General features: G+C 44.3%; 1 protein-coding gene across 1 annotated transcript in view; it reads right to left on the minus strand.

Moving 5' to 3' along the window:
- Positions 1-11367: 11367 nt before the first annotated feature.
- Positions 11368-26214, minus strand: part of LOC140381553 (neurocan core protein-like) — a 133968-nt gene continuing 119121 nt past the window's right edge. The window contains exons 13-20 of the mRNA XM_072465618.1: positions 22782-23225; positions 21450-21914; positions 20906-21154; positions 18851-19003; positions 18304-18456; positions 13589-13671; positions 12595-12733; positions 11368-11691 (exon numbers count right to left, since the gene is read on the minus strand). Of these exons, the coding sequence (XP_072321719.1) occupies positions 11672-11691; positions 12595-12733; positions 13589-13671; positions 18304-18456; positions 18851-19003; positions 20906-21154; positions 21450-21914; positions 22782-23225 (1706 nt within the window). The 3' untranslated portion in view covers positions 11368-11671. The remainder of the gene's footprint in view (positions 11692-12594; positions 12734-13588; positions 13672-18303; positions 18457-18850; positions 19004-20905; positions 21155-21449; positions 21915-22781; positions 23226-26214) is intronic.

The following is a 26214-nucleotide window of genomic DNA, read 5'->3' on the forward strand; positions in this document are numbered from 1 at the left end:
CACAAATACTACTACTACTACATTACTACACACAAATACTACTACTACTACTACATTACTACACACAAATACTACTACTACTACATTACTACACACAAATACTACTACTACTACTACATTACTACACACAAATACTACTACTACTACTACATTACGACACACAAATACTACTACTACTACTACTACTACAATACTACACACAAATACTACTACTACTACAATTCTACACACAAATACTACTACTACTACAATTCTACACACAAATACTACTACTACTACAATACTACACACAAATACTACTACTACTACTACTACAATTCTACACACAAATACTACTACTACTACTACAATACTACACACAAATACTACAACTACTACTTCTACAATTCTACACACAAATACTACTACTACTACATTACTACACACAAATACTACTACTACTACTACTACTATTACATTACTACACACAAATACTACTACTACTACTACATTACGACACACAAATACTACTACTACTACTACTACTACAATACTACACACAAATACTACTACTACTACAATTCTACACACAAATATTACTACTACTACAATTCTACACACAAATACTACTACTACTACAATACTACACACAAATACTACTACTACTACTACTACAATTCTACACACAAATACTACTACTACTACTACAATACTACACACAAATACTACTACTACTACTTCTACAATTCTACACACAAATACTACTACTACTACATTACTACACACAAATACTACTACTACTACTACAATACTACACACAAATACTACTACATTACTACACACAAATACTACTACATTACTACACACAAATACTACTACTACTACATTACTACACACAAATACTACTACTACTACATTACTACACACAAATACTACTACTACTACTACATTACTACACACAAATACTACTACTACTACATTACTACACACAAATACTACTACTACTAGTACTACATTACTACACACAAATACTACTACTACTACTACATTACGACACACATATACTACTACTACTACTACTACTACAATACTACACACAAATACTACTACTACTACAATTCTACACACAAATACTACTACTACTACAATTCTACACACAAATACTACTACTACTACAATACTACACACAAATACTACTACTACTACAATTCTACACACAAATACTACTACTACAATACTACACACAAATACTACTACTACTACTACTACTACATTACTACACACAAATACTACTACTACTACATTACTACACACAAATACTATTACTACTACTACATTACGACACACAAATACTACTACTACTACTACTACAATACTACACACAAATACTACTACTACTACAATTCTACACACAAATACTACTACTACTACAATACTACACACAAATACTACTACTACTACTACTACAATTCTACACACAAATACTATGACTACTACTACAATACTACACACAAATACTACTACTACTACTTCTACAATTCTACACACAAATACTACTACTACTACATTACTACACACAAATAATACTACTACAATACTACACACAAATACTACTACATTACTACACACAAATACTACTACATTACTACACACAAATACTACTACTACTAGATTACTACACACAAATACTACTACTACTACATTACTACACACAAATACTACTACTACTACTACATTACTACTACTACTACATTACTACACACAAATACTACTACTACTACTACTACTACTACATTACTAAACACAAATACTACTACTACTACTACTACTACATTACTACACACAAATACTACTACTACTACATTACTACACACAAATACTATTACTACTACTACATTACGACACACAAATACTACTACTACTACTACTACAATACTACACACAAATACTACTACTACTACAATTCTACACACAAATACTACTACTACTACAATACTACACACAAATACTACTACTACTACTACTACAATTCTACACACAAATACTATGACTACTACTACAATACTACACACAAATACTACTACTACTACTTCTACAATTCTACACACAAATACTACTACTACTACATTACTACACACAAATAATACTACTACAATACTACACACAAATACTACTACATTACTACACACAAATACTACTACATTACTACACACAAATACTACTACTACTAGATTACTACACACAAATACTACTACTACTACATTACTACACACAAATACTACTACTACTACTACATTACTACTACTACTACATTACTACACACAAATACTACTACTACTACTACTACTACATTACTACACACAAATACTACTACTACTACTACATTACGACACACAAATACTACTACTACTACTACTACTACAATACTACACACAAATACTACTACTACTACAATTCTACACACAAATACTACTACTACTACAATTCTACACACAAATACTACTACTACTACAATACTACACACAAATACTACTACTACTACTACTACTACTACAATTCTACACACAAATACTACGACTACTACTACAATACTACACACAAATACTACTACTACTACTTCTACAATTCTACACACAAATACTACTACTACTACATTACTACACACAAATACTACTACTACAATACTACACACAAATACTACTACATTACTACACACAAATACTACTACATTACTACACACAAATACTACTACTACTACATTACTACACACAAATACTACTACTACTACTACATTACTACACACAAATACTACTACTACTACATTACTACACACAAATACTACTACTACTACTACTACTACATTACTACACACAAATACTACTACTACTACTACATTACGACACACAAATACTACTACTACTACTACTACTACAATACTACACACAAATACTACTACTACTACAATTCTACACACAAATACTACTACTACTACAATTCTACACACAAATACTACTACTACTACAATACTACACACAAATACTACTACTACTACTACTACTACAATTCTACACACAAATACTACTACTACTACTACAATACGACACACAAATACTACTACTACTACTACTACTACATTACTACACACAAATACTACTACTACTACATTACTACACACAAATACTACTACTACAACTACTACTACATTACTACACACAAATACTACTACTACTACTACATTACGACACACAAATACTACTACTACTACTACTACAATACTACACACAAATCCTACTACTACTACAATTCTACACACAAATACTACTACTACTACAATTCTACACACAAATACTACTACTACTACAATACTACACACAAATACTACTACTACTACAATTCTACACACAAATACTACTACTACTACAATACTACACACAAATACTACTACTACTAGTACTACATTACTACACACAAATACTACTACTACTACTACATTACGACACACATATACTACTACTACTACTACTACTACAATACTACACACAAATACTACTACTACTACAATTCTACACACAAATACTACTACTACTACAATTCTACACACAAATACTACTACTACCACAATACTACACACAAATACTACTACTACTACAATTCTACACACAAATACTACTACTACAATACTACACACAAATACTACTACTACTACTACTACTACATTACTACACACAAATACTACTACTACTACATTACTACACACAAATACTATTACTACTACTACATTACGACACACAAATACTACTACTACTACTACTACAATACTACACACAAATACTACTACTACTACAATTCTACACACAAATACTACTACTACTACAATACTACACACAAATACTACTACTACTACTACTACAATTCTACACACAAATACTATGACTACTACTACAATACTACACACAAATACTACTACTACTACTTCTACAATTCTACACACAAATACTACTACTACTACATTACTACACACAAATAATACTACTACAATACTACACACAAATACTACTACATTACTACACACAAATACTACTACATTACTACACACAAATACTACTACTACTAGATTACTACACACAAATACTACTACTACTACATTACTACACACAAATACTACTACTACTACTACATTACTACTACTACTACATTACTACACACAAATACTACTACTACTACTACTACTACATTACTACACACAAATACTACTACTACTACTACATTACGACACACAAATACTACTACTACTACTACTACTACAATACTACACACAAATACTACTACTACTACAATTCTACACACAAATACTACTACTACTACAATTCTACACACAAATACTACTACTACTACAATACTACACACAAATACTACTACTACTACTACTACTACTACAATTCTACACACAAATACTACGACTACTACTACAATACTACACACAAATACTACTACTACTACTTCTACAATTCTACACACAAATACTACTACTACTACATTACTACACACAAATACTACTACTACAATACTACACACAAATACTACTACATTACTACACACAAATACTACTACATTACTACACACAAATACTACTACTACTACATTACTACACACAAATACTACTACTACTACTACATTACTACACACAAATACTACTACTACTACATTACTACACACAAATACTACTACTACTACATTACTACACACAAATACTACTACTACTACTACTACTACATTACTACACACAAATACTACTACTACTACTACATTACGACACACAAATACTACTACTACTACTACTACTACAATACTACACACAAATACTACTACTACTACAATTCTACACACAAATACTACTACTACTACAATTCTACACACAAATACTACTACTACTACAATACTACACACAAATACTACTACTACTACTACTACTACAATTCTACACACAAATACTACTACTACTACTACAATACTACACACAAATACTACTACTACTACTACATTACTACACACAAATACTACTACTACTACATTACTACACACAAATACTACTACTACAACTACTACTACATTACTACACACAAATACTACTACTACTACTACATTACGACACACAAATACTACTACTACTACAATTCTACACACAAATACTACTACTACTACTACAATACTACACACAAATACTACTACTACTACTACTACTACAATACTACACACAAATACTACTACTACTACATTACTACACACAAATACTACTACTACAACTACTACTACATTACTACACACAAATACTACTACTACTACTACATTACGACACACAAATACTACTACTACTACAATTCTACACACAAATACTACTACTACTACTACAATACTACACACAAATACTACTACTACTACTACTACTACAATACTACACACAAATACTACTATACTATTAGATTATTACAACAAAAACTGTCTGAACTAAACTTGAACTGATCACCTACAGTTTAGACCTGTTTTAGACCTGTTTTAGACCCGGTTTAGACCCGGTTTAGACCTGGTTTAGACCCTGTCCCTATCTGATTCTGTTCTTCCCGTGTGTCTGGGAGCGTCTTGGATCTGGGGAGGCGCCGGGGCCCCCGGGGCCGGAGCTCGGGGGGCCCGGAGGCCAGGGCCGGACTCTTTGGCTCCGCTGTTCCGTAAAGACGAGCTATAGTTCTAAATCTTCCCGTAAACTCTTGTCCAGGGGCGTCGCGCTCTGCTCGAGTCATTCGGTTCTAAAGTGTCTCCAAACTAAAGTTGTCCGTGATTTCTCACCTCCAGCGGCGGCGGCGCGGTGGCGGACTCTCTGCGGGAAACAAGCTCATGTCCTCGGGCAGTGGGGCCCCGTCACTCCCGGCCTGGGCTCCTCCTGCTGCTCCATCTCTGACCGACTTTCCGTCAGAGTCTCCCGGACAAACCCCTCCCGCGCGGGACACACACGCGGTGAGAGCGGGCGCATCCGGGCGGCGCCTTCACAATAAAACACACTCATGTTGTACAGAATCCTGCAGGGGGCGCAAGGACCACGTGTTCGTGGGGAAGTTTGTTGGATATTGGACATTCCACAAATATTCAGATATTCGTTTTTCTTTGTTTTTTCGGGGCCGTTAACAAATTACTTGATATGAAAAAAGTGAATACAAATATATAGTACAAAGATATAATCTCTAGTTTACTAGTTGACCCACAATTTGTATGAATGATGACAAAGGAGAGTGAGACGAATGTCTCTTTACCCATTCTCTGGGATGCAGCTAAGGCAGTTAGCCAAGTTCTCTCAAATAAACACATAAATTACACATAAACTACACTTTACTTGGTTTAATTGTTCAGTTCACGGCATAACACTTATAATGGAGTTGCCACGCCGCAAGAGGAGGGGGCGTGGCTAACGCGCCCCAATTGTCCTTTTATTACATCTACTGCTGAGTCCGTGACGCTGTCACATCTTCTCCCCTTTGTTTTACATCAAAAAGACATTTTATTTTGAATTCTTGGCAAAATGAAGAGACCGTGACTCTTTGAATAAAAATGTTTATAACTTTTACTTCTGAAGATGAGTCTCACCAAATTTCAGGTTAATAGGGCAAACGGTCTGGGAGGAGTTTGTGAAAAGTCTAAAGTGTAAACATGTTCTGGCAATTTCCCCATTGGAATAACATGGGAAGTCTCGGTCATTGTTGACAAAGACATAACAATTATGACATGAGTCATTGACTTTTTGATGGGGCCAAAATTGAGTTTTGTGTCAAATTTCAGATAATTTCGCAAAACTAAACATTTAACCTCCATATAAAATCTCTAGGGGGCGCTGTGGCGCCAAATTAATGTATTTCACTTCAAGTAGGTTTAGGGCAAAGAGTTTAACAACTGATTCTAATTTGACGCAATTCGGACTTTATCTGTGCAAACGGCAGAAATGTTACATTTGGGAGATTTCTGAAATTCTAGCTACAGTTTGTGGCTTCGCCCAAACCCACAGAAACTGTGACAGGGTCAAAGTCATTTAAATAACTTTTCATGTCCCACTCCTCATTTCACCAAATTTCAGCTTTTTAGAGCCAACGCCCTGAGGGGGAGGAGTTTGTGAAAGTACAACGTATGGAAAAACTCCCGAGTCATGCTTAGCCATTTTTGAACCAATATGGCCGACATTTGGTTGGGCGGACGGCGTTGCCGTAATAATATTTTTTACTTCTCTTGTCGCCATCTACCTCTGCGCCAAATTTCATGATTCTACCATCAGATTTTTTTTGGGTCAAGTCCAATCTCTCAATGCATTTTTGGTACATTTGGGGGCGCTGACGAGCCAATATTTAAAATTTTAGAAAAGGTAGATTTTTAGAGATGTGCAAATTTTTGTGACTTTTCGTCAATGTTCACTGGGTGAACAATAGGGGCGTGTCCGGAGAAGAAAGAAAGAAGAATATAACGATGCTAAAACAATGTTTCACATTTTTCAAATATCATAAACTATACATTTTCGGAAAGCGCTTGCGCTTTCTTACCTCATGGTGTGGGTCCCTGGTCACTGACAGCCCACTCAAAACACTGTTTTTAGCCCTCTTTAGAGTAATAATGTTCAATTTTTGCATTACATGTTTATATGCACGGAACATGCAAGAGATGGGGAACGTATTCGTGAGCTACTTAGGGCAAATGAGTGCTTTATATGGGGATGACGACCGCGAAGCGCATGTTTAGTGCGCACTTTTGCACGGGCTTCGCCCGTTTACAACAATAATGTTCCAGTTTCCTACTATTAATGAGTCTGCACGGGGCGAGCATGAGGGAGGAGAGAGTTAGTGAGTGTTTGGAAGTGGGCGAGCGCTTTACGCTCGATTTCGTGCGCACTATGTGCACTTTTGCAGCCGTGCTTTGCACGGCCTTACGGGACTAATAGGCCTCTCACCAGCTTGTGGCACTCGGGACTAATTAAAAAAGGTTCAGCTCTGAGGTTCACGAAATGGACCAAAGAGACACAAATATTGAAATGTGTTACAAAAGTGTAACATTGATGTCTTTGATACTCGTTTGTGTGAAAGCTCCAGAATGTGGCTTTAAACATGATAAAATTCAGAGACAGAAAAGAGACACAACAGGTTCAAATCATTTATGGATTTATATTTCAATGACTTTTGGCCTCGACTGATCTTTGAGTTTGAGTCAAGTTTCATCTGTTGGAATAGTTTAGAATTAAAACTATTAAAATGATCATTCATCCAAAATCGTGATGATTCAGCTCGTAACAATCATCAAAACTCTCAAACATGGAGCTGAATGTAAAGGTTTTGGAGAACTGCGCCTGCACAGAACCGACCGGCAGGACCGACCGGCAGGACCGACCGGTGTCCACCAAAAGCCCGAGCTCAGCGTCAACCAGAACCAGAAACACAGTCTAGGCCTAAAACACCGAACATACAACTAAACAGTAGAAAAAGGTTCAGTTGTTTTATCTGGACTCAGTGTCCGAAAAAACAAGACGTTTCGACTCATCCAAGAGTCTGTCAATTTGCAAATTTAGACCTGGAACTCAGATATTTATTCTATTCTGTGGTAAGCCCCGCCCAATGGGCGGGCCCTCCTGAAGAAGAAGAAAAAGTTGTTTGTTTCAACAGAAACTTACACCTCTTTGTTTCCTCTCAGTCCTTCAATGGGCTGTTAGTCTCCTATTGTCCCTGGCTCACTCTCTCTCTCTTCCCTGAGGACCTGATTAGCATTAGGAGGGCCCGCCCGGTGGGCGGGGCTTACCACTGAATAGAATAAATATCTGAGTTCCAGGTCTAAATTTGCAAATTGACAATGACTCTTGGATGAAACGTTTTTTTTTTTTTTTAAACTGAGTCAAATGAAATAATGAAACATTTTTCTTCAATGGAACAGTCCTGGACGAATGAAGAATTACACCGAACATACAACCAAACATACAACACCGACATACAACCCAACATACTACACCCAACATACAACCAAACATACAACACCGACATACAACCCAACATACTACACCCAACATACAACCCAACATACTACACCCAACATACAACCCAACATACAACACAACATACAACCCAACATACAACACAACATACAACACCCAACATACAACACCCAACATACAACACCCAACATACAACACCCAACATACAACACAACATACAACACCCAACATACAACCCAACATACAACACCCAACATACAACACCCAACATACAACACCCAACATACAACCCAACATACAACACCCAACATACAACACCCAACATACAACACCCAACATACAACACCCAACATACAACACCCAACATACAACACCCAACATACAACACCCAACACCCAACATACAACACCCAACATACAACCCAACATACAACATACAACACCCAACATACAACACCGACATACAACACCCAACATACAACACCCAACATACAACACCCAACATACAACACCGAACATACAACACCGAACATACAACACCGACATACAACCCAACATACAACACCGAACATACAACACCGAACATACAACACCGACATACAACCCTACATACAACACCGAACATACAACACCAACATACAACACCGACATACAACCCAACATACAACACCGAACATACAACACCGACATACAACCCAACATACAACACCCAACATACAACCGAACATACAACACCAACATACAACACCGACATACAACCCAACATACAACACCCAACATACAACCCAACATACAACACCGAACATACAACACCAACATACAACACCGACATACAACCCAACATACAACACCCAACATACAACCCAACATACAACACCAAACATACAACACCAAACATACAACCCAACATACAACACAACATACAACACAACATAAGACACCGACATACAACCCTACATACAACCCAACATACAACACCGAACATACAACCCCGAATATACAACACCGACATACAACACCGAACATACAACACCGAACATACAACACCGAACATACAACACAACATACAACACCGAACATACAACACCGAACATACAACACCAAACATACAACCCAACATACAACACCGAATATACAACCCAACATACAACCCAACATACAACACCGAACATACAACCCAACATACAACCCAACATACAACACCGAACATACAACACAACTTACAACACCGAACATACAACCCAACATACAACACAACATACAACACAACATACAACACAACATACAACACCGAACATACAACCCAAAATACAACACCGAACATACAACACAACATACAACACCGAACATACAACACAACATACAACACAACATACAACACAACATACAACACAACATACAACACCGAACATACAACCCAACATACAGCACCGAACATACAACCCAACATACAACACCGGCATACAACCCAACATACAACACCCAACACCCAACATACAACACCCAACATGCAACACCGACATACAACCCAACATACAACCCAACATACAACCCAACATACAACCCAACATACAACACCGAACATACAACACCGAACATACAACACAACATACAACCCAACATACAACCCAACATACAACACAACATACAACACCCAACATACAACACCGAACATACAAGACCGACATACAACCCAACATACAACACCCAACATACAACACCGACAAACAACCCAACATACAGCACCGAACATACAACACCGGCATACAATCCAACATACAACACCCAACATACAACACCCAACATACAACACCGACATACAACCCAACATACAACCCCGAACATACAACCCCGAACATACAACACCGAACATACAACACCGACATACAACCCAACATACAGCACCGAACATACAACCCAACATACAACACCCAACATACAACACCGAACATGCAACACCGAACATACAACACCGAACATACAACACCGAACATACAACACCGAACATACAACACCGAACATACAACACCGACATACAATCCAACATACAACACCGAACATACAACACAACATACAACCCAACATACAACACCCAACATACAACACCGAACATGCAACACCGAACATACAACACCGAACATACAACACCGAACATACAACACCGAACATACAACACCCAACATACAACACCGACATAAAACCCAACATACAACACCGAAGATACAACACCGAAACATACAATCCAACATACAACACAACATACAACACCGAACATACAACACCGAACATACAACCGTCTTTTTATGATTTCCCTTAAATATCAATGCTGTCATTTTAATTCGCAGAAGAGGGCGGATCAAGCGACACATCTTAGAGTTATAAACTCAGAGAGATCAAACACGAGTTTTTCTGAGCAGTACCTGGTGTGTTGTGTGTCTGGTGTTGCTGGTCTGGTATGTCTGGTTTTGATGGTGTTGCTGGTTTGGTGTTGATGGTGTTGATGGTGAGTTTGACGACAAACACAAAAAGAGTCACTAAAATAGATCCACAAAACACATTTAAATAAAATACACTTTTGGCAGTTTAGACCCTCACAGTCACCGCCGTCATCTGAATAACTTAAGTTTAAATAAAACTGTCCAGTGTTGAAGCTGCTGCAGTTCTGCACATGTCCTGAGGGAGGCGCTCACCGACCACTGGACATCACTGTAACGCAACATACACAAAAGACCGTTTAGACCTGGTTTAGTCCTGGTTTAGACCTGGTTTAGACCTGGTTTAGTCCTGGTTTAGACCTGGTTTAGACCTGGTTTAGTCCTGGTTTAGTCCTGGTTTAGTCCTGGTTTAGATCTGGTTTAGACCTGGTTTAGACCTGGTTTAGACCTGGTTTAGTCCTGGGTTAGTCCTGGTTTAGACCTGGTTTAGACCTGGTTTAGACCTGGTTTAGACCTGGTTTAGACCTGGTTTAGTCCTGGTTTAGACCTGGTTTAGTCCTGGTTTAGACCTGGTTTAGTCCTGGTTTAGTCCTGGTTTAGTCCTGGTTTAGATCTGGTTTAGACCTGGTTTAGACCTGGTTTAGACCTGGTTTAGTCCTGGTTTAGTCCTGGTTTAGTCCTGGTTTAGTCCTGGTTTAGTCCTGGTTTAAACCTGGTTTAGTCCTGGGTTAGACCTGGTTTAGACCTGGTTTAGTCCTGGTTTAGTCCTGGTTTAGTCCTGGTTTAAACCTGGTTTAGTCCTGGGTTAGTCCTGGTTTAGTCCTGGTTTAAACCTGGTTTAGTCCTGGTTTAGTCCTGGTTTAAACCTGGTTTAGTCCTGGTTTAGACCTGGTTTAGACCTGGTTTAGTCCTGGTTTAGTCCTGGTTTAAACCTGGTTTAGTCCTGGGTTAGACCTGGTTTAGACCTGGTTTAGTCCTGGTTTAGTCCTGGTTTAAACCTGGTTTAGTCCTGGTTTAGACCTGGTTTAGTCCTGGTTTAAACCTGGTTTAGTCCTGGTTTAAACCTGGTTTAGTCCTGGTTTAGTCCTGGTTTAGACCTGGTTTAGTCCTGGTTTAGTCCTGGTTTAAACCTGGTTTAGTCCTGGTTTAGTCCTGGTTTAGATCTGGTTCAGACCTGGTTTCTGGCAGGTGAAGGGCAGGTGGTAGGTGCAGGGGACGTCGTTCCAGTCTCCGTGGTCCGAGGTCAGGACCACGCAGTCCTCGTCTGGTCCTGAGTAGGAGTCGGGCTGATGGGGGCGCCACTGAGCAAAGGCCTGCGCAGACACAAGAGTCAGATGCCCTGGTTTATGTGTCATTCTCATTAAGGTTTATAAATGAAGAAAATGTTTCTTCATAACTCCAGGTTATGAATCAGAACTTTCCAGAGGAATAATATCTAAATGATATGAATACATTTATAATCTGGACAAATACTAAATATATTAAAACAAATAAAGAGAAGCTCATGTTGTTGTGACAGATGAAGAGTGGGAGGAGCCAGAGGAGGCCCTCACATTCATGCACTGTTTTGTTCTGATGCAACAACTTTCTTCATAACTCCAGGTCAAAGGTCAAAGGTCTCATTCTTCACAGGGAAATACAACTGTTGTAGAAACAGCGCCACCAGGAGGTGAACCACTGTCATGAAAGTCTTGTGTTTGTTCATTGCCATTTCTTCTTCTCTCACTTCCTGTCGGGAGTGGAACAGACACATGACCTGTGGATCCAGATGATCCTGCGAAACGTTCTCTACTCCAGATGAACGGTTCTTCCTCTGCCTGGAAGAACCAGTTCTCCTCCTGAAGAACTGGTTCTCGTCTGTGAGAGTCAGATCTCTCCTTCATGTGGAACTCCTCCAGGTTTACACTTTTTCCCAAAGAGGTTTTGTAGTTTTTCCTGCAGAAGGAGGGTCTAAGGACAGAAGGAGGAGCTAAGGACAGAAGGAGGAGCTAAGGACACAGGACCTTGGGACATTGCCAAGTTCCTATGAACATTGTTTCATTTGTTTTTCACTGTCGCCAAGGCAACTGCTGCTGTGATTTTGGGCTTTACAAAAATAAATGGAATTGAATAGAAATTGGATTTTGTGTGTTCTTGTTCTGTTGTGTCAGATGCCCTCCCGTCCTCACCTGAGCAGAGCCGTCTGTCCAGGTGAACTTTCCGTCTTCCTCTCGGTCGTTGAGTCCGATCCACTGATAAACCTGTCCCAGATCTGGAGCAGGAGCAGGAGCAGGAGCAGGAGCAGGAGCAGGAGCAGGAGCAGGAGCAGGAGCAGGAGAACGGACAAAACACTTTTAAAGCATTTATATAGATCAGTGTTAGTCCTGGTTTAGACCTGGTTTAGTCCTGGTTTAGTCCTGGTTTAGACTTGGTTTAGACCTGGTTTAGACCTGGTTTAGACCTGGTTTAGACCTGGTTTAGACCTGGTTTAGTCCTGGTTTAGTCCTGGTTTAGTCCTGGTTTAGACCTGGTTTAGACCTGGTTTAGTCCTGGTTTAGTCCTGGTTTAGACCTGGTTTAGTCCTGGTTTAGACCTGGTTTAGTCCTGGTTTAGACCTGGTTTAGACCTGGTTTAGTCCTGGTTTAGTCCTGGTTTAGTCCTGGTTTAGACTTGGTTTAGACCTGGTTTAGTCCTGGTTTAGTCCTGGTTTAGACCTGGTTTAGACCTGGTTTAGTCCTGGTTTAGTCCTGGTTTAGTCCTGGTTTAGACCTGGTTTAGACCTGGTTTAGTCCTGGTTTAGACCTGGTTTAGTCCTGGTTTAGACCTGGTTTAGACCTGGTTTAGACCTGGTTTAGACCTGGTTTAGTCCTGGTTTAGTCCTGGTTTAGTCCTGGTTTAGACCTGGTTTAGACCTGGTTTAGTCCTGGTTTAGACCTGGTTTAGACCTGGTTTAGTCCTGGTTTAGTCCTGGTTTAGTCCTGGTTTAGTCCTGGTTTAGACTTGGTTTAGTCCTGGTTTAGTCCTGGTTTAGACCTGGTTTAGTCCTGGTTTAGTCCTGGTTTAGACCTGGTTTAGACCTGGTTTAGACCTGGTTTAGACCTGGTTTAGACCTGGTTTAGTCCTGGTTTAGACCTGGTTTAGTCCTGGTTTAGACCTGGTTTAGACCTGGTTTAGTCCTGGTTTAGTCCTGGTTTAGTCCTGGTTTAGACCTGGTTTAGTCCTGGTTTAGTCCTGGTTTAGTCCTGGTTTAGTCCTGGTTTAGACCTGGTTTAGACCTGGTTTAGACCTGGTTTAGACCTGGTTTAGTCCTGGTTTAGACCTGGTTTAGTCCTGGTTTAGACCTGGTTTAGACCTGGTTTAGTCCTGGTTTAGTCCTGGTTTAGTCCTGGTTTAGTCCTGGGTTAGACCTGGTTTAGACCTGGTTTAGACCTGGTTTAGACCTGGTTTAGACCTGGTTTAGTCCTGGTTTAGACCTGGTTTAGTCCTGGTTTAGACCTGGTTTAGTCCTGGTTTAGTCCTGGTTTAGTCCTGGTTTAGATCTGGTTTAGACCTGGTTTAGACCTGGTTTAGACCTGGTTTAGTCCTGGTTTAGTCCTGGTTTAGTCCTGGTTTAGTCCTGGTTTAAACCTGGTTTAAACCTGGGTTAGACCTGGTTTAGACCTGGTTTAGTCCTGGTTTAGTCCTGGTTTAAACCTGGTTTAGTCCTGGTTTAGACCTGGTTTAGACCTGGTTTAGTCCTGGTTTAGACCTGGTTTAGACCTGGTTTAGTCCTGGTTTAGACCTGGTTTAGTCCTGGTTTAGTCCTGGTTTAGTCCTGGTTTAGTCCTGGTTTAGTCCTGGTTTAGACCTGGTTTAGACCTGGTTTAGACCTGGTTTAGTCCTGGTTTAGTCCTGGTTTAGTCCTGGTTTAGACCTGGTTTAGACCTGGTTTAGACCTGGTTTAGTCCTGGTTTAGACCTGGTTTAGTCCTGGTTTAGACCTGGTTTAGACCTGGTTTAGTCCTGGTTTAGTCCTGGTTTAGTCCTGGTTTAGTCCTGGTTTAGACTTGGTTTAGTCCTGGTTTAGTCCTGGTTTAGACCTGGTTTAGTCCTGGTTTAGTCCTGGTTTAGACCTGGTTTAGACCTGGTTTAGACCTGGTTTAGACCTGGTTTAGTCCTGGTTTAGACCTGGTTTAGTCCTGGTTTAGACCTGGTTTAGACCTGGTTTAGTCCTGGTTTAGTCCTGGTTTAGTCCTGGTTTAGACCTGGTTTAGACCTGGTTTAGTCCTGGTTTAGTCCTGGTTTAGTCCTGGTTCGGACCTGGTTCAGACCTGGTTTAGTCCTGGTTTAGACCTGGTTTAGTCCTGGTTTAGACCTGGTTTAGACCTGGTTTAGTCCTGGTTTAGTCCTGGTTTAGTCCTGGTTTAGTCCTGGTTTAGACTTGGTTTAGTCCTGGTTTAGTCCTGGTTTAGACCTGGTTTAGACCTGGTTTAGTCCTGGTTTAGACCTGGTTTAGTCCTGGTTTAGTCCTGGTTTAGACCTGGTTTAGTCCTGGTTTAGACCTGGTTTAGACCTGGTTTAGTCCTGGTTTAGACCTGGTTTAGATCTGGTTTAGTCCTGGTTTAGTCCTGGTTTAGACCTGGTTTAGATCTGGTTTAGTCCTGGTTTAGACCTGGTTTAGTCCTGGTTTAGACCTGGTTTAGACCTGGTTTAGTCCTGGTTTAGACCTGGTTTAGACCTGGTTTAGACCTGGTTTAGACCTGGTTTAGTCCTGGTTTAGTCCTGGTTTAGACTTGGTTTAGACCTGGTTTAGACCTGGTTTAGACCTGGTTTAGTCCTGGTTTAGACCTGGTTTAGTCCTGGTTTAGACCTGGTTTAGACCTTGTTTAGTCCTGGTTTAGTCCTGGTTTAAACCTGGTTTAGTCCTGGTTTAGTCCTGGTTTAGTCCTGGTTTAGTCCTGGTTTAGACCTGGTTTAGTCCTGGTTTAGACCTGGTTTAGACCTGGTTTAGTCCTGGTTTAGACCTGGTTTAGACCTGGTTTAGTCCTGGTTTAGTCCTGGTTTAGTCCTGGTTTAGACCTGGTTTAGACCTGGTTTAGTCCTGGTTTAGACCTGGTTTAGACCTGGTTTAGTCCTGGTTTAGTCCTGGTTTAGACCTGGTTTAGTCCTGGTTTAGTCCTGGTTTAGTCCTGGTTTAGTCCTAGTTTAGTCCTGGTTTAGTCCTGGTTTAGACCTGGTTTAGACCTGGTTTAGTCCTGGTTTAGACCTGGTTTAGACTTGGTTTAGTCCTGGTTTAGTCCTGGTTTAGTCCTGGTTTAGACCTGGTTTAGACCTGGTTTAGTCCTGGTTTAGTCCTGGTTTAGTCCTGGTTTAGTCCTGGTTTAGACCTGGTTTAGACCTGGTTTAGACCTGGTTTAGTCCTGGTTTAGACCTGGTTTAGTCCTGGTTTAGTCCTGGTTTAACCCTGCTTTAGTCCTGGTTTAACCCTGCTTTAGTCCTGGTTTAGTCCTAGTTTAGTCCTGGTTTAGTCCTGGTTTAGACCTGGTTTAGACCTGGTTTAGACCTGGTTTAGTCCTGGTTTAGTCCTGGTTTAGTCCTGGTTTAGACCTGGTTTAGTCCTGGTGTAGTCCTGGTTTAGTCCTGGTTTAGTCCTGGTTTAGTCCTGGTTTAGACCTGGTTTAGACCTGGTTTAGACCTGGTTTAGTCCTGGTTTAGTCCTGGTTTAGTCCTGGTTTAGACCTGGTGTAGTCCTGGTGTAGTCCTGGTTTAGTCCTGGTTTAGACTTGGTTTAGACCTGGTTTAGACCTGGTTTAGACCTGGTTTAGACCTGGTTTAGTCCTGGTTTAGACCTGGTTTAGTCCTGGTTTAGACCTGGTTTAGACCTTGTTTAGTCCTGGTTTAGTCCTGGTTTAAACCTGGTTTAGTCCTGGTTTAGTCCTGGTTTAGTCCTGGTTTAGTCCTGGTTTAGACCTGGTTTAGTCCTGGTTTAGACCTGGTTTAGACCTGGTTTAGTCCTGGTTTAGACCTGGTTTAGACCTGGTTTAGTCCTGGTTTAGTCCTGGTTTAGTCCTGGTTTAGACCTGGTTTAGACCTGGTTTAGTCCTGGTTTAGTCCTGGTTTAGACCTGGTTTAGACCTGGTTTAGTCCTGGTTTAGTCCTGGTTTAGACCTGGTTTAGTCCTGGTTTAGTCCTGGTTTAGTCCTGGTTTAGTCCTGGTTTAGTCCTGGTTTAGTCCTGGTTTAGACCTGGTTTAGACCTGGTTTAGACCTGGTTTAGTCCTGGTTTAGACCTGGTTTAGACTTGGTTTAGTCCTGGTTTAGTCCTGGTTTAGTCCTGGTTTAGACCTGGTTTAGTCCTGGTTTAGTCCTGGTTTAGTCCTGGTTTAGTCCTGGTTTAGACCTGGTTTAGACCTGGTTTAGACCTGGTTTAGACCTGCTTTAGTCCTGGTTTAACCCTGCTTTAGTCCTGGTTTAGTCCTAGTTTAGTCCTGGTTTAGTCCTGGTTTAGTCCTGGTTTAGTCCTGGTTTAGACCTGGTTTAGACCTGGTTTAGTCCTGGTTTAGTCCTGGGTTAGTCCTGGTTTAGTCCTGGTTTAGTCCTGGTTTAGTCCTGGTTTAGTCCTGGTTTAGACCTGGTTTAGTCCTGGTGTAGTCCTGGTTTAGTCCTGGTTTAACCCTGCTTTAGTCCTGGTTTAGTCCTAGTTTAGTCCTGGTTTAGTCCTGGTTTAGACCTGGTTTAGACCTGGTTTAGACCTGGTTTAGTCCTGGTTTAGACCTGGTTTAGTCCTGGTGTAGTCCTGGTTTAGACCTGGTTTAGTCCTGGTGTAGTCCTGGTTTAGTCCTGGTTTAGTCCTGGTTTAGTCCTGGTCCTAGTACTGTATCTGTGAGTCTGGTCCTGGTCTGGTCCGGGTCTGGTCCTGGTCCTGACCTGAGATAAAGTGCTGCTCCTCAGATGACCTGATGCTGACCAGGTGAGCGTCCATCTCTCTGCAGTGAAGCTCCGCCTCCTCCCAGCTGAGACGCTCCGACACAAACAGGAAACAGTGAGCGGCGAAGGAACGCCAGCCCCCGGGACAGGACCCTGCAGAGACCAGGTTCAGACCGGGGAAAGATTGGGTTAAGACTGAATAAAGACCTGGTTTGGACCTGGTTTGGACCTGGTTTAGACCTGGTTTAGACCTGGTTTAGACCTGGTTTAGACCTGCTTTAGTCCTGGTTTAACCCTGCTTTAGTCCTGGTTTAGTCCTAGTTTAGTCCTGGTTTAGTCCTGGTTTAGACCTGGTTTAGACCTGGTTTAGACCTGGTTTAGTCCTGGTTTAGACCTGGTTTAGTCCTGGTTTAGACCTGGTTTAGTCCTGGTGTAGTCCTGGTTTAGTCCTGGTTTAGTCCTGGTTTAGTCCTGGTTTAGTCCTGGTCCTAGTACTGTATCTGTGAGTCTGGTCCTGGTCTGGTCCGGGTCTGGTCCTGGTCCTGACCTGAGATAAAGTGCTGCTCCTCAGATGACCTGATGCTGACCAGGTGAGCGTCCATCTCTCTGCAGTGAAGCTCCGCCTCCTCCCAGCTGAGACGCTCCGACACAAACAGGAAACAGTGAGCGGCGAAGGAACGCCAGCCCCCGGGACAGGACCCTGCAGAGACCAGGTTCAGACCGGGGAAAGATTGGGTTAAGACTGAATAAAGACCTGGTTTGGACCTGGTTTGGACCTGGTTTAGACCTGGTTTAGACCTGGTTTGGACCTGGTTTGGGGGGAAATGTTTGGGCCCCTCCCAGCGCCGGGACACGCGCCTCTCTTGTCCCAGAGAAGGGCGAGGTGTTTGTGGACAGGGGCCGAGGGAGGGGCCCCTGGATGAAAGAGCCACAGTGTGAGAGAGAACGCCCTGTTTGTTTACTCTGCTCCCGATGACGACTGTTTTTACTCAGGCGTTCTCACCTCTGGCGCTTTTTAGCTTGTTTTGGTCTCTTTTTAGTTGTGTTTTGAGCTATTACATGTGTTATTGTCATATATCATATTTTTCTCTTTTTAGTCATTTTTTAAGTCATATTTTTGATTCATTTTTGATGTGTATTTATTGTTTTGGCTTTTTGCCACGTGTGACACGTTTAGAGACACAAAGAGCCACGATCTGATGCTTCCAGCTCATAAAGCGTCTGACATTAGCATTAGCATGACATAAAGAGAGGTTCAAACGCCACGCCCCTCACACATGCTAGCTTTAGCCACGCCCCTCACACACGCTAGCTTTAGCCACGCCCCTCACACACGCTAGCTTTAGCCACGCCCCTCACACACGCTAGCTTTAGCCACGCCCCTCACACACGCTAGCTTTAGCCACGCCCCTCACACACGCTAGATTTAGCCACGCCCCTCACACACACGCTAGATTTAGCCACGCCCCTCACACACAATAGCTTTAGCCACGCCCCTCACACACACTTAGCATTAGCATTAGCATGACATAGAGAGGTTCAAACGCCACGCCCCTCACACACACTAGCTTTAGCCACGCCCCTCACACACGCTAGCTTTAGCCACGCCCCTCACACACGCTAGCTTTAGCCACGCCCCTCACACACGCAAGCTTTAGCCACGCTCCTCACACACACTAGCTTTAGCCACGCCCCTCACACACGCTAGCTTTAGCCACGCCCCTCACACACGCTAGCTTTAGCCACGCCCCTCACACACGCAAGCTTTAGCCACGCTCCTCACACACACTAGCTTTAGCCACGCCCCTCACACACGCTAGCTTTAGCCACGCTCCTCACACACGCTAGCTTTAGCCACGCCCCTCACACACGCTAGCTTTAGCCACGCCCCTCACACACGCTAGCTTTACCCACGCCCCTCACACACACTAGCTTTCGCCACGCCCCTCACACACACTAGCTTTCGCCCCCTCACACACACTAGCTTTAGCCACGCCCCACACACACGCTAGCTTTAGCCACGCCCCTCATACACGCTAGCTTTAGCCACGCCCCTCACACACACGCTAGCTTTAGCCACGCCCCTCACACACGCTAGATTTAGCCACGCCCCTCACACACACTAGCTTTAGCCACGCCCCTCGCACACACTAGCTTTAGCCACGCCCCTCGCACACACTAGCTTTAGCCACGCCCCTCACACACACTAGCTTTAGTCACGCCCCTCACACACGCTAGCTTTAGCCACGCCCCTCACACACACTAGCTTTAGCCACGCCCCTCACACACACTAGCTTTAGCCACGTCCCTCACACACACTAGCTTTAGCCACGCCCCTCACACACACTAGCTTTAGCCACGCCCCTCACACACACTAGCTTTAGTCACGCCCCTCACACACGCTAGCTTTAGCCACGCCCCTCACACACACTAGCTTTAGCCACGCCCCTCACACACACTAGCTTTAGTCACGCCCCTCACACACGCTAGCTTTAGCCACGCCCCTCACACACACTAGCTTTAGCCACGCCCCTCACACACACTAGCTTTAGCCACACCCCTCACACAAAACCAGAGACAGAACAAATGTGTGTGATCTCACCTGGAGGTAGCTGATCCTCCTGAGTGGGCGGGGCAAACTGAGAGGCGGGACTGTGGCTCTCTGTGACCGACGGAGGAGTAACAAAAACCGGGATGGATCCACCTCCAGATCCAGCTCCAGCTCCAGATCCACCTCCAGATCCAGATCCAGATCCAGATGTTCCCAGTCCAGACCCGAACATCAGAGCTCCAGAAGCCTCCTGTGGATCCGCTCCAGACCCAGAGACTTCACTGAAGCCGGAGAATAAACCTGACGTTTAAAGACAAACACAAACAGTTGAGTTCATAACGGTAAATATGAGATGAAAGATCTAAAATGTGGAGCTGGAGACGAAGAGTCTAGACTAGTTCTGTTTAACTGTCAGAAATACTTTGATCTGATTTGATTTTGATTCTAATGACTTTTTGGAATTCAACCTGTATTCCCATCAGTCCGGTCACTTCAGAGGGTCTGGAAGGTTCCACAGTTTGGCATTAAAATATCACTCTCCTTTATGTAACGACAAATGTCTTCTCCAGCGCAAAGAAACGTCACATTTACTCACCTGACATCGTGACCTCCGGGAGGACAGAGAAACCTCCAGATCCTGAAGCAGAACCTGACCCGGATTCTCCAAACAAGACCCTCTCAAGTCCAGACCCAGACCCAAGTCCAGACCCAAGTCCAGACCCTGAAGGAAGTCCAGACCCTGAAGGAAGTCCAGACCCTGAAGGAAGTCCAGACCCTGAAGGAAGTCCAGACCCTGAAGGAAGTCCAGACCATGAAGGAAGTCCAGACCCTGAAACCACCAGCGAGTCCTGAATAAGTTCCTGTGTGGATCCAGAATAAAGTGTCAGATCCAGCAGGTCTCCATCGATAAAGCTCACAGCTCCACTGCCAGAAGAAGCAGAACTGAACCCGGATCCACCGAGTCCTGACCCCAGTCCTGGCCCCAGTCCTGGCCCGAGTCCTGACCCGAGTCCATATCCTGAAAACGTCCCTCCTGAAGCCGAGGAGAAGCCACTGAACCCTGGAGCAGAAACAATCATAATTCAGCTTAAATAAAGAAACTAATTCATGATTTACAGGTTCTTTTGTTTGAATGTTTTGAGGGAAAAACATGGACCAAGATCCTTTGACTGACAGAAGAGACAGAAGAGACGGAAGAGACGGAAGCGACGGAAGAGACGGAAGAGACAGAAGCGACGGAAGCGACGGGAGAGACGGGAGAGACGGATGCGACGGAAGAGACGGATGCGACAGAAGAGACGGAAGCGACGGAAGCGACGGGAGAGACGGGAGAGACGGAAGAGACGGATGCGACAGAAGAGACGGAAGCGACGGAAGTGACGGGAGAGACGGGAGAGACGGAAGAGACGGATGCGACAGAAGAGACGGAAGCGACGGGAGAGACGGGAGAGACGGAAGAGACGGATGCGACAGAAGAGACGGAAGCGACGGAAGTGACGGAAGAGACGGAAGCGACGGATGCGACGGAAGAGACCGAAGAGACGGAAGACACGGAAGAGACGGAAGTGACAGAAGAGACGGAAGCGGCGGAAGTGACGGGAGAGACGGGAGAGACGGAAGAGACGGATGCGACAGAAGAGACGGAAGCGGCGGAAGTGACGGGAGAGACGGGAGAGACGGAAGAGACGGATGCGACAGAAGAGACGGAAGTGACGGAAGAGACGGAAGCGACGGATGCGACGGAAGAGACCGAAGAGACGGAAGACACGGAAGAGACGGAAGAGACAGAACTGAACCTGCTCAGACGAGATCCTTCATGTCACTTTGTTTGTTTTATGTGTTTTACTTGTTTCATCGTCACAATAATGTAAGAAAAGTGACATGATCCAAACAATCACCATCAGAACTGACACGGAACCAAACTCACCTCCAGATCCAGGTCCAGATCCAGATCCAGATCCAGATCCAGATCCAGATCCAGGTCCAGATCCAGATCGGTTGCCGCTGCTCTGCCCAGAGAAAGAGTCCTTGGAGCTGGGCAGGATCCGTGTGGCGCTGCCCTCGCCTCCAGCCTCCTGTGGACCCCCAGAACCAGAACCAGAGCCTGAACCAGAACCAGAACCAGAGCCTGAACCAGACTGGACCAGGACCGAGTCTGTGCCGGAGAAAACAAAGTCTATCCCAGACCCGGATCCAGAGAAACCCGATCCAAGTCCAGATCCAAGTCCAGACCCAAGTCCAGACCCAAGTCCAGACCCAAGTCCAGACCCAAGTCCAGGTCCAGACCCAAGTCCAGACCCGGAGGACTCTGTCAGACCAGAACCAGATCCTGTGGTTTCCACGTGATCCGGGGCGGGGATCGGCGACGGCGCTGTGGATGAGGACAAAGTGCTTTATGTTTACGGGACAATCAAACACAAATGTTCCGTCTTAAAGAGACAAACAGGAAAGGCCCCGTCCACTTCCCTGTAATGACTATTACTGAATGTTCTAAAATGTCACAGATATAAAAAGACATAAATGACAATCTGCTGTTTGTTACGGTGAAATGTCACTATGAAGAGGCGGGGCTTATAAGAATTAAGAGGCTAAAAAAATGGTAGTGACCTGCAGATGACCTCTGCAGATGACCTCTGAAATGTGCCATGGCGACAGAATGTGGGACACAAGGTCTTACCATGGTCATGATCTATGACGTCTCTGCAGAAGGGGAAACTTCACGCTTTGAAGGTTGGAAACACTTTTCATCAAGCGACTGGTTCTGGATTAAAAGTCATTTCTCTCGTCTGATTGAATTTACTGTCCATAATGATAATGCTAATAATGCTAATGTTGTTCATGTTCATTGAACTGTTTTAAGACTTGTCCTGTGTAACTATGATGTTCAAACAATATATATATATTCCAGATCCAGACCTCATTCTCTGATCACATGACTCAGCTGCGCGCTGATTGGTCGAATAGAGATCATTCACCGACGTCACAAAACCACGTGATCGCATACGTTGCCGCCCCCTTGTCATACGTTGCCGCCCCCTTGTCATACGTTGCCGCCCCTTGTCATACGTTGCCGCCCCTTGCCGCCCCTTGTCATACGTTGCCGCCCCTTGTCATACGTTGCCGCCCCTTTGTCATACGTTGCCGCCCCTTGTCATACGTTGCCGCCCCCTTGTCATACGTTGCCGCCCCTTGTCATACGTTGCCGCCCCTTGTCATACGTTGTCGCCCCTTGTCATACATAGCCGCCCACTTGTCATACGTTGCCGCCCACTTGTCATACGTTGCCGCCCCCTTGTCATACGTTGCCGCCCCCTTGTCATACGTTGCCGCCCCTTGTCATACGTTGCCGCCCCTTGTCATACGTTGTCGCCCCCTTGTCATACGTTGTCGCCCCCTTGTCATCCGTTGCCGCCCCCTTGTCATACGTAGCCGCCCACTTGTCATACGTTGCCGCCCCTTGTCATACGTAGCCGCCCACTTGTCATACGTTGCCGCCCACTTGTCATACGTTGCCGCCCCCTTGTCATACGTTGCCGCCCCCTTGTCATACGTTGCCGCCCCCTTGTCATACGTTGCCGCCCCCTTGTCATACGTAGCCGCCCCCTTGTCATACGTTGCCGCCCCTTGTCATACGTTGCCGCCCCTTGTCATACGTTGCCGCATACGTTGCCGCCCCCTTGTCATACGTTGCCGCCCCTTGTCATACGTTGCCGCCCCCTTGTCATACGTTGCCGCCCCCTTGTCATACGTTGCCGCCCCCTTGTCATACGTAGCCGCCCCCTTGTCATACGTTGCCGCCCCCTTGTCATACGTTGCCGCCCACTTGTCATACGTAGCTGCCCCCTTGTCATACGTAGCCGCCCCCTTGTCATACGTTGCCGCCCCTTGTCATACGTTGCCGCCCCTTGTCATACGTTGCCGCATACGTTGCCGCCCCCTTGTCATACGTTGCCGCCCCTTGTCATACGTTGCCGCCCCCTTGTCATACGTTGCCGCCCCCTTGTCATACGTTGCCGCCCCCTTGTCATACGTAGCCGCCCCCTTGTCATACGTTGCCGCCCCCTTGTCATACGTTGCCGCCCACTTGTCATACGTAGCTGCCCCCTTGTCATACGTTGCCGTCCCCTTGTCATACGTTGCCGTCCCCTTGTCATACGTTGCCGCCCCCTTGTCATACGTTGCCGCCCCCTTGTCATACGTTGCCGCCCCCTTGTGATACGTTGCCGTTACCGCCCCCTTGTCATACGTTACCGCCCCCTTGTCATACGTTGCCGCCCCTTGTCATACGTTGCCGCCCCTTGTCATACGTTGCCGCCCCCTTGTCATACGTTGCCGCCCCCTTGTCATACGTTGCCGCCCCTTGTCATACGTTGCCGCCCCTTGTCATACGTTGCCGCCCCCTTGTCATACGTTGCCGCCCCTTGTCATACGTTGCCGCCCCTTGTCATACGTTGCCGCCCCTTGTCATACGTTGCCGCCCCCTTGTCATACGTTGCCGCCCCCTTTTCATACGTTGCCGCCCCTTGTCATACGTTGCCGCCCCTTGTCATACGTTGCCGCCCCTTGTCATACGTTGCCGCCCCCTTGTCATACGTTGCCGCCCCCTTGTCATACGTTGCCGCCCCTTGTCATACGTTGCCGCCCCTTGTCATACGTTGCCGCCCCCTTGTCATACGTTGCCGCCCCCTTGTGATACGTTGCCGCCCCTTGTCATACGTTGCCGCCCCCTTGTCATACGTTGCCGCCCCTTGTCATACGTTGCCGCCCCTTGTCATACGTTGCCGCCCCCTTGTCATACGTTGCCGCCCCCTTGTCATACGTTGCCGCCCCTTGTCATACGTTGCCGCCCCCTTGTCATACGTTGCCGCCCCTTGTCATACGTTGCCGCCCCCTTGTCATACGTTGCCGCCCCCTTGTCATACGTTGCCGCCCCCTTGTCATACGTTGCCGCCCCCTTGTCATACGTTGCCGCCCCTATGACTGAGCGTGGAAAGTGATCTCAAAGGTAAATGTTGGCGGCTCCAGAGCTTCCAGAGTCCACAAACTCCTTGGACGAGCTACACAGAGGTTGATATTTAGAAAAGCTGCGATCGATCAACTCAGATCCATATTTTATGCCTAAATCACAGACTCTTCCAGATTTCTCCAAACCCTCTGGTCACATGGTTCACAAGTCCACATTTTGAAGGCTCTACGCCTGAATAAAACTGATGTTATTCTACAGCGTCCACACAGCCTCACCTGGTCCACAGTCTCACCTGGTCCTCAGAGTCTCACCTGGTCCACACAGTCTCACCTAGTCCACACACCCTCACAGTGTCACCTGGTCCTCACAGTCTCACCTGGTCCACAGTTTCACC

Source organism: Eucyclogobius newberryi, unplaced genomic scaffold, assembly GCF_026437365.1.
Source record: "Eucyclogobius newberryi isolate DKJ021-1_F unplaced genomic scaffold, fEucNew1.0.hap1 SCAF_5, whole genome shotgun sequence".
Classification (NCBI taxonomy): Eukaryota; Metazoa; Chordata; class Actinopteri; order Gobiiformes; family Gobiidae; genus Eucyclogobius; species Eucyclogobius newberryi.